At 44.8% G+C, this 10,377-nt stretch overlaps 1 protein-coding gene across 5 annotated transcripts in view; it reads left to right on the top strand.

Annotated features, from left to right (window-relative positions):
- The first annotated feature begins 1,795 nt into the window (after positions 1–1,795).
- The window catches only part of ZC3H7B (zinc finger CCCH-type containing 7B), a 47,405-nt gene continuing 38,823 nt past the window's right edge, over positions 1,796–10,377 (top strand). For 2 of the 5 annotated variants that reach the window (XM_064420107.1, XM_064420104.1), the window contains exons 1-3: positions 1,796–2,327; positions 8,205–8,265; positions 10,162–10,195. In XM_064420107.1, coding sequence (XP_064276177.1) covers positions 8,213–8,265; positions 10,162–10,195 — 87 coding nt within the window. In that variant the 5' untranslated portion in view covers positions 1,796–2,327; positions 8,205–8,212. Of the gene's footprint in view, positions 2,328–3,056; positions 3,086–3,415; positions 3,575–8,204; positions 8,266–10,161; positions 10,196–10,377 lie in introns of those variants that run through there. The other 3 variants (XM_064420108.1, XM_064420106.1, XM_064420105.1) reach the window with 3 other exon arrangements.

Below are 10,377 nucleotides of genomic sequence, written 5' to 3'. Positions count from 1 at the left end.
CAACATGATTTTAAATTGAGAAAGGCAGTCTTGTAAACGAATGCTCTTAAATTAAAAACTAGTGTTTGTTCCAGCATAACTCTTGATTGTGTGTAATTTTGGTTTTGTTCCTCTTTTTCCTCATCTCCTCTTAACCTTTCTTCTCATCCAGTGGTGATGTCCTTTCCTTTCACAGGTGCTGCAGGGCTGGAGGTGTCCTGGGCTCTGTGACTCACTTGGTGATGGCTCTGCCGGGCTGCCCTCCCACTGTGAGCTGGCATGTCTGCAATCCTTGTGTTTGCTTTCTGCCTCCAGACCTGCTCCACCTTTCTTCTGCTCAAAGCCATTCCATCATCAGGGTTTGTCATTTAATGTGCATTTTACCCAGTACCAGAGGCCCAGCTTAGTTTAGGTTCTAGTCATTGTCACAGTGTCACCACCTTCAATTAAGAAATAACAAATCTTCTGAAGAGTTAATAAAAATAAACATTGTCTTATCCATGGACAGGAGCAATCTTTGGATCAAAACCATTACCTAAAAATGTGCACTGTAATAAAATATTGTGAAGAGCATTAATATTCTCCAGTATCATAAGGCACTTTATACAAGTCACAGCCTGTATTTCAGAAATTATCAGTTTATCCTGTTGGCAATGCTGTCAGAAGCCAATCCTACTCAGCATAATAAAGTCCTTCCTTTTCTGATCAATGCATTTTAAATATCAAGCAAGTTTGGTACACCTCAGACGTTACCTTCTATCTGCCTTTGAATCTTGGCAGAGTACACAGCTGCAGAGCACAAGCTGACATTCTTGTGGGTCACTCTAAACAGATAAATGAGACACTCAGGAGTAAACATGTCACTGATTAAATTGGGAAAAAGCTGGTAATTTAAGCCTGTGTCAATCTGGAAATTATTAATCTAATGGTAGACAGAATCCTTTAGGGAGAGGGAAACTATTCTACCAGGGAGGCTGTACGAGCACACAACTCCCTGCAGAGAGTCATTTGAAGTTAGTGCAGTGGGTGGGGACGGGTGACCCCCAGCTAAGATGGGCTGTGTGTCTGGGTCCCCACAACCCCTGCCCATGGTGGAACACGTCCCACTCAGCCTCCTGAAGCAGCCGGTCTCTGCCTGGGGCAGGGACTGCTTGGAGATTCAGTCCACTTCCTGGAAATATTGAGGATTTGGGATGAAAACAAGCCAAAAATCCAATTCCAACAAGTGTCTAAACTCACATGTGTATGCATAAACATAAAAGATATATGTGCATTTACAAACATATAATATATATGTAGACTGTATATTACCCAATCATACAAAATTTAATATTAATATGGTTTATTGATGCTGCATATATGCATCTACATACATATAACATATATATATACATGTGTGTGTATATATAAAATATATGTAGATTGTATAATATCCAGACATATAAAATACAATATTAATTGAGATTAAATTTTTTTGTTTGTTTTATTTTTGTATTTAGTTTGGTTTTGTTGTCGTTGTTTTGGTTTGGTTTTTTGTCTGACCTTTTTTTTTTTTTTTGGTGGTTGTTGTTGTTTTTTAATGTATATTCCTTTCCACTCAAAGATTTATGTTTTCAGATAATCTTGTTTACAGGGAACCCCCTCAGCAGTGCAGGGTGTAGTAGTGAGGTCTGGCTGGAGCCGATAATTGCTGTGCCATCAGCGATGGCTCTGGCCCCCCTCCAGCGAGCACAAATGGGTGGGCTCAAGGGTCACTGCTTCAAGTATGTGATAATCCCAGGGGGGGTCTCGCAATTCCCTTCCCCGCCGCGTCCGCATGCATGCATTCCCTCTGCAGAGGCAGCTTTGCTTTCTCTTGGGGTCTATTTTTTTAAATCACCAAAGACAACCAGGAAGAAAAAAAAAAAATGTTGCGTTAAAATTAGAACGGAGAGTCGGCTGCTGAAGCGCTTTATTTTTTAAATTTGTTGTTGTTGTTGTTTTTAAAGCCTAATTCACCTTAAAGAATCTCAAAAGCAGCCTCGAGGGAAAGATTTGTGGATTTTTGTAATGGAAAGCGGTAGCCTCTAGGGCCCAGAGGATATGCAGGGAGGCATTTTCTCTTGCTGGTGCAGCTGAGAGCGAGCGAGAGAGAGCGAGACCTGGAAATGAAAGTAAAGAGAGCAGGAGGCACATGGAGGGAGCTGCAGGGGCAGCCGATCCAGAAGCAGAATGCTGCCTTCTATAATTAAATAGCACTTACTATTATTATTACTTCTAGTAATAATACATTAATAATATCTCTAGTAATACAATACCATTTATCAAGGAAAGTTTATGCATAGTGTGGGGGGAAAACCCGAGGAGAGGTGAGTTCTTTATTATTATTTTGGGGGGATTATTTTTGTCTTAGATCAATTCCGTGTGTGTTTGTGTATGTAGAAAGGGGTGGACTTGAGAAACAAGAAATTCTGGATGTTGTTTCGTTAGAAAGTAAAGGTTTCAGATAGTAACTGCATAGATGAAAGGTTGTGTAATTGGAAATTTTTTTTAAAAATGTGGTGAAAAATAATACGGGTGAGATTTTGAAGCTAATCCCTCTTCCGCCAAAAATGTGGGGTTTGCAAAAAAAAAAAAAAAATATTGTCAAAGATCCTAATCCCACCCCCTGGAAAAAAATGTGGTAGTCTAAAATTGCATAGCTAGGGGGAAAGACCCTGGGTTTACGTGGAAAACTTAGTATTAATCTCGTTTGTGCCTGTTCGTGTTTTGTACGTTCGGGATGTGTGTTCTGGTCTGTATTTAGGCTGCAGTTTCCCCCCTCTTGTTTGGTCCAAAGCCCATGAAACGGCAGAGAAGCCCTTTGGAACTGCTTTTTAGATGGACCTTCCGTAGGGTCTTCTAAAGTTTGTCGAATAAAAAGACTGTGTTTTGGCTTTTTTGGGTTTTGTTTTGTTTGTTTTGGTTTTAATTCTTTCATGTTTTAGACAGTTTCCGGGTGGCAGGGGACGTTATGTGTTGGGGTTTGGTGTTTTGTGGTTTTTTTTTTCTTCTTAAAGCCGTCTCCCAGACTCTTGGAGATGCGTGATTTTTATTTAAGCGGATGGGGGATGGGGAAGGAGGAAGAGTATGTTTTGGTTTATTTTTCTTTTCCCGCGGCAGCCTGGATGTCTCCTGCCGTGGGAGACCCTTCCCAGCAGGGCCGCGGTGCTGGGAGTGCCGGGGTGCCGGCGTTCGGCGGAGCCGCGGGGGTGCGGGAGGCGCCGCCGGCCCCTCTCCGCTCCGGCGGCCGAGGTGGCGCCTCTCCCGGCAGCGGCCTCTACGCAAGGCCGGGGACCGGCGGCCTAGTGCTGGCAGCGGGGGGAGGAAGCGAGCGCGGGTTCCCGCGCCATCCGTGTGGGAACCAGCCCCCGGATTTAGTTTTTCAAATGAGGCACGGGAATGCAAGCTGGGTGGGCAGAAACCCAAGAGCAAGTGGTTTAGGCATAGGCAGCATTACCCCCCAGCTCTCTCCTGGCTCCTTGGCTGCGCTGCAGTGGGGGCAGGAGGAAGGGTGGCCTGTGGTACATGAAGGTGTTGTGTGCGGAACACAAGGCTGAAGGGAGCGGAAAATGAGGTAATGGGGGCTGATGTGGTCAGTGAGGCTTTAGCTCCCACCACCATCCCCCTCTCAGGGAAACTCAAGAGTCACTGCTTTTATTTTCACTGGGGGGTGAGCCGGTTGTTGCTACCTTGCTCTGCATTCACTGGGTGCAGTGAATATTGCTGGGTGCAGCTGGTGGCACCCCAGTGACCCCAGTGATGCTGCAAGGCAGGAGTGGCACTAGTGGGGGGCTGGGATGTGAGATGGTGGCCATGGAAGTTCCTTGGGGCGGCCGGTGCAGGGAGGGGAGAGGAGTCAGCCCCACTGGGCACAACACAGTGCAGGGGAATCCAAGAGCGGTGAGAAGCAGTGAAACCCAGGGAGTGGGGCATGGCAGAAAGCAGCTGCAGGAGCGAGCAACAGCCCAAGTTTGTAGTGAGCTCTGCGGTTTGTCCATTACTTGATGTGTGCCCAGTTAGCTATTGTGCTGCACCACTAAGGTGGCCAAACTGCAGGCAGTGAAAGACTCACAGGTTTCAGACCAGTGTATCCCCCTTTTTCCTGGGGAGCTCCAGTCTCAGCTCTACAACCTGCCAGTTGCATCTGAGTGTACTTATTTGTAGCTGAACTGTTACAGTCGATGCCTGGAAGTCAGTCAAGTGCCAGTTCATTGCCATCTCAGAAATACAGTATGAAAAACTTTGCACAGATTCAGCTCTGGCAGGGTTATCAATAAGAGCTGTGTTCTTGATAAGAAACTCAGGTCTTTCTGTTCATCTAATTTTACTGTTATCTACCTATCTAGAGGATATCCACTCAGTTTGTGATTCAGTCATCCAGTTCACTGGCTCATGCTTCCTTCTAAAGGCAAGAAAACCATTTTGCCTCTCTGTAGCATTTTATTCGTGTCTGGCATATGGTTTGTAATTTGTTGACAAACTATGAATAAAGTTCTCTCTAGATGCTAGACCAGGGAGGATAAATGTCTCTGGACTGAAAGGATAAGAGTGCATGGCTTGGTCTGAATGTTAAATGCAACACAGTGAAGAGGCTGGAACGATGAGGGGACACAGAAGTGACTGAGTTTGCTGGTGAGGTGGTGGAGGAGGAGGTGTGAGGAGCAAAAAGAGGAGTCTGATTGGCAGCCTCCTGCAGTGGTTGGGGCAGGCAGGACAGGTCTGCCACATGTGAAGGAGATTGCTGGTGTGGAGTCACATTGAAGGGGAAAGAAAGGTAGCTGTTCCTGAGAGATGTGCAAGGAGTTGTTGGGTAACAGCACATGGTGAGTGCTTTGAAGGTGTTGCCATGAGGGGATGAGTCTTATGTGCAAAGTCATGGCATAAACCTGGAGGTGTGACAGACCTTTAACAGAGAAAGCTGGTCACCCACTTGCAGGGAAGGAGGAATGTGGGGCACTACCAGGGAGCAGCAGTCTAGAGGGGAGATCAGGCCTATGCTTTATGTTTTAGGCAATTAATTATTTTAGGCAATGGAGGGTTTTGGGTTGAAGAACATTCAGTCTGGAAGATGAGGGTAGAACTGCAGAGCGTAAACAGCGTGCAGGGCACAGAAGGTTGCCTTTTACCAGGGTTTTGTAGCAAGGATCAAACTGTAGCTGTGTATTGTGGGATTTACAGAGATGCTATAGGCTCGTCAGCCATCCAGATGAAGCAAGGGTGGGGATATTCATGCTGCATGCAGTGGCAGTAGTGATGAGGAGAGGAAAAAACAGAAGGGGAGCTTTAGGATGCAAGAAGAGTTGGGTAACTCTAGAAAGGAGACATTCTGTAGCCATTCCCAGTAGTCCTTTGGCTGCGCTCCAGCTTTGGGTCAGTAAGGTTTGCATGCCCTTCTCTCTGGGCAAGCAGCAGTAATCAGTTCTCTCTGTAGCACAGACTCACATCCTGCTGTGTAGGATGTTCTAGCAGCTGGGTCAGGGTAGCTGTGAGAACAGGTACTGATCTCTTCTTCACTCCTTGCAGTGTTTTAAAGGCTGAGCTCAGAAACAGACGTAGACCATGTGTATTGAAAGCTTTTTAAGGTGGTGGTGTGTTTTGTGGATATGCACAATTGTAAAGGTGTGCCACAGCGTTTTTGGAATGCAGCCATTGACTTGGTGGTGACCTGCCAGTGTTCAGCTGCCCTCCCCACAGTCGCCAATAATCTCCCTTTTCATCAGATCCTTGGGCTTCTGCTTCACTTCCTGACTTTTGTTCCCTCCAGCATGACTCAGGGAGCAGCAAGAGCAGGGCTGCACCTCCAGGACAAGCAAGTAGCTGAAGGTGATGGCAGTCACCAGCAATGCCCTCACTCACAGGGTACAGTCCCACCACATGTGAACAGTGTAGGCAGAACTAGATGCCAACAGGAGTGGTCCATCAGCAGTCCCAAAGATGAGGTGGTGAATCTGGTGCAGGTCCACCCAGTGAGTCCAGCGGTAGGAGATGGTGCCAGAGACAGGACTGGGGCAAGCTGCCTGCAGTGGAGGTCTAAGGTTTGTCCCAGAGATAGAACTGAGGACAAGTTCACCTACAGCATAGCTCAGACAAGGCAGGACCTGGACCTCTGCTGAAATGGAGCTCCTAGATCATGGACAGAAGGCATAGGTGGGGGTCCAAGGTGAGGTTATTTGGAGTGCTTCAAGACTTTTAGTGTGCTCAGTTAGAAATTCTTCCTTCCTCCCTGTGCTCTTCCCATGAGCCTTTGGGATGGTCCACTTGACTCTTTTGCCTCTTCTTCTCCCCCACAGTTTCTCTCTTGTCATTTCCTATGGAGGCCCTTTCCTCACTCTTGTCTCTGATGGCCCTCACAGTTTCTTACAGTGATCTGGGGTGACTCTGTCCTTTCATGTCTTTCACTGCTGTCTTTGTGGAAATGGTTCCTATTGCTCCTCTTCCGCTTCTCTGTTCTCTCTTACTTCCTCTGTCTTTACAGAATTTCACACAGGGAGAAAAAAAAAAAAATTACCTCTGTCTCCTTGTCTACCTCTCAAGCTTGTCTGCCTGTATCCTTAGTGATCATATTAACCTCACAATCTCCATGTTAAATTTCCTTCTTTCTTCCTGATTGCTCATTATCCAGGCTATTTATGAATCAATGCAGGCCTTCTGTTGATGTTGTACTGAAGTATATCAGCTCTTCTCCATCACTTGTGTTTAAAAGCCCTTGTAGAGATGTTGATCATCCCTCACCTTGTCTGTTGGCTTTCCCTTTCTTGCTGCACTGCCCATCCTGTTTCAAGTTCAGCTGCTTAAATTCTCCTACCTGCTGCTTGAACCAGATTGCTCCCAAATTTACTGTCTGATGGCTTAGAAACTGCACAGTGTAACCTTCATGCTCTTGCTTCCTTCTGCTGCCACTTCCTCTCACTCCAGTCTTTCCTGCTTCCCCCAACTCTTCTTGTTGGTAAAGGGCAGGTTCAATTCTACATTTTGCGTGGCACAGAGTGTAATCAATAAGGGCTTGCTGAGTTGTCAGGATTGATTTTTATGTACCTTAAAGGCCTCTTCAACCTGTTCAGACTGAGTGTGTCATTGATACTGCAAGATATCTTAGAATGATAGGGATGGTCTTAATGTAAAAGGGAGCTGGATGATAATGCTCTTCAAGTTGTAGTGCAGAGGTGGACAAATTACTTTAGTATCATCTCAGAGGCAATCCTGGGTTGGGGAGGTACAGGGTCTTCATCTCCATCTCCTTTCACTGTTTCTGTACTTGCTGCCTTTGTCTCCAAGTTCTTATTCCTCAAATGCTGAGCATTTTTTGTGGTCACAGCTAGTTGATGTGAAATTTGCTGTCATCAGCAGCACAGTTGTGCCACAAAGTGCCATCCTTTCTCGCCTTCATTATTCTTTTCTTGTGTGACAGACCTGTGTACCTTGGAGAAAGGTCACTGGGGAGCCATTCCAAGCTTTTCTTCCAAACTGCAGAGGATGAAGTTCAGATACTCTTGAGCCTTCCTAAGGTGCTGCCCACCCCAGTTTAAAGCACTACAGGGCTTTGCACAGGGACAGGGCTCTGTTCCCTCTCCAAAGAAGTGTTCCCCAGTCTGTGCTGCTCTTGCCTGCTGATTTTCAGTGTGAAATCCCCATTGCATGGGTTCAGTGCTGTCACTTTATGTGGACCACAGCAATTTCATCTCCTTCCTTTGCATCTCCCGTTGTGCTGTGCCTCCATAAACCTTATGTAGATAAGGTATGTTTCATATGCTGTGCAGTAAACCAGTTTAAATCTGTCCCAGGTAAATAGTGGTCAGAATTGCATATCATGGGAGGGTCTAGGTACAAATTCTTGAAATGACTGCCAGTGCAGGCAAAGATAGTGTTGGGTTTCTTCCCTTTCCTAGAAGGCAGTCATGATAACAGTTGGTTCCCATTGCTTTATTTACTGGCAGTCTAAGCAGAGAGCTCAGACTGAAGTAATTCCTCTTTGCCCCTGTATCCTGTCAGTGGCATGTGAGAAAAAGCAGATTCTTGGTAGTGAGCTGCTTGCTGTGCTGTATCTGCAGTGTGGATAAATCATGGGCTTTGCTGTTCAGGGCATCTGGTCTGGAACATTTTGTTAGTAGTAAATTCAGGCACAAACAAAATACTTTGCTGTTTAATTGCCAACAAGACCTAAAATGACTCACTTTGTGTTGTTTCTTTTTCTTCTTCCTCCACAGCAACCATAATGGAGAGACAGAAGAGAAAACAAGAAATAGAGAAAGGACTTCAGTTCATTCAGTAAGTGGACAACCTCAGTGTTCCCTGTGGATTTGGAAGCGGTCATCTTTCTGTTGAGGATTGCAGGAACTGAGTTTTTCCTATTCACTGCTTTGGATTTGCTGCATGGGAAAGAGATACTGTCCTGAGGATTTTGACTGTGATTTTTTTCAGGGTGTTTCTTGTCCTGTTAGAGCTCCCTAAACTTACATTTCTGTAATTTTAATTTCCTTTGGTTTTGCCCTCCACTGCAGTTCCAGGATTATCTTTACAGTCAGCATAATGCTAATGGCACTTGGACCTTCTACATCATCTTCAGCATGAAGATCTCAAAGTGCTCTCTAAACAAGGTTATCCCACCTTTGTTAGGAAGGGAGACTATTTCAGTTCTGTAGGTGGGGAAACAAGGTGTATAACTTGTTAGGCACCCCATATGGTGCCTATAGGAAAAATACATAACCTGGGTTCTTTTTATATTACAGTTGCCAGCCTGTAATATAGATGTCTCAGATCACTCTTCTATGAATATCATGTGGCCTTGTAGAGCTTGAAATGGTTGCTTATGTAGTAGTTACAAATCCTAGTACTTCCTTATAAGGTACAGTAGCATTCCTCCCTCCAGTGTGTGACTTAGCAGAGGCCTCAAACTCAGGTCTAGGTTCCATGATGAGTAAGGAAGTAGTAAGATTGTAATCAGATTGGTTTGGGGATTTTTAAGGTCTGCTTTGTGTCCTGCAATTATTATGCCTGAAATCTGTGCCTCTACAGTAGGAAACCCCCTAGATCTTCCATGATACATATTTTTATCCTGTAATATGGCCATGATATTTTCATCCCAGTCTGAGACTAAATAGGGCTGATAGCCCAGTTTTGGAGAGATAATTGTGAGATTTATATTGGTAGCACTTATAAAAATGCACAAGATTCTGGGGAAGAAAATAATTTAGAAATATAAGGTGTAGTTTATGCATCATGCATCTTGAACTCTGAACCAGGAGCAGTGCCATATGTTGGCTTGTTTTGATACGAAAGAGGGAGTACAAATATGTAAGCAGCATGAATATTTCTTACAAAGCCATGACATTTCCTGTAGTTAGTTTGAAGGATTATTAGATGAAATCTAAAAATGTTTATTTTGTGTGCACTGTAGGTGAGAAAAGCTATGAAAGGTGCTGAGGATTCCTCTGGAGCCTATTGATTTGTCCTTGAAGAGAAACAATAAATACATGTGGACCAAGCCTGGATGAATTGGGTGGTCCAATTTGAAGAACAGAACCTTTCTCTTGAGTCTCAGTGCTGTTGCAGGGTAGATGTTATCCTCACAAGCACTGCCAGTGTTTGTGGTTCAGCCTTGGCCAAGAAATTTGGAGCTAAATGAACTCAGCTCCTGAACCTGCACTCTTTTCTCCCTTCCTTTTGTGGCGTAGGCCTAAAGGCACGTGGCTAAGTTAAGACTTAGAAAAGTGATTGCATTTATCTCTGTTTGTCTCTGGTCTCACAAAGAATTTGAAGAGGTCTTGGAGTGCCACTCTGGTGCCTCTCATTAGAGCCAGATGCACATAAAATGCACTTGTATTCTTCATGGAGTCTCTCATGGGACTTTATTAAAGATGGGTTTTCTAGGTGGCTGTCAGAAGGCACATTACAGAGGATTGTGTATGCACAGACAATAAATGAGAATAAGACTCCTCTAGTCTCAAGTCCCTCTTAGATGTGATCATCTCTTGACACTACTGTGACTGTCACTGAGTGTAGTGCTCCCTAACTCTTTGCCTCAGCTGCCTTTGCAGTGATAAAATGTTCAATAACTTACTGAGATCACCAGCACAGGACCAGAAAAAGGATCTCTTCATCAGACAAAAGCCCTTGTTTGCATAGATGCCTCTTTCATGAGTATTTTCTCTTCTTTGTCTTCAGGTCCACATTACCCCTAAGCCAAGAAGATTATGAGGTAATGGAGATTTTGTTTGTTGAAGCTGGGAGCCCTCTGGTTAGCAAGATTTGTTCTGTTGCACAGCCATTAGTTTACATGCCAAAAGTGAAGAATGTGGGATGGTCTGTCACAATCTGCCTGTGACTTAAAGTTTTAATGTTCTGATGATGACAACTTTCAGGGAAAGGAAAAGACACTTT

This window comes from Passer domesticus, chromosome 5 (assembly GCF_036417665.1).
Source record: "Passer domesticus isolate bPasDom1 chromosome 5, bPasDom1.hap1, whole genome shotgun sequence".
NCBI classification, from domain to species: Eukaryota; Metazoa; Chordata; class Aves; order Passeriformes; family Passeridae; genus Passer; species Passer domesticus.
Note: the sequence above shows the minus strand (reverse complement) of the source record. Positions and strands in the feature narration are given on the sequence as shown.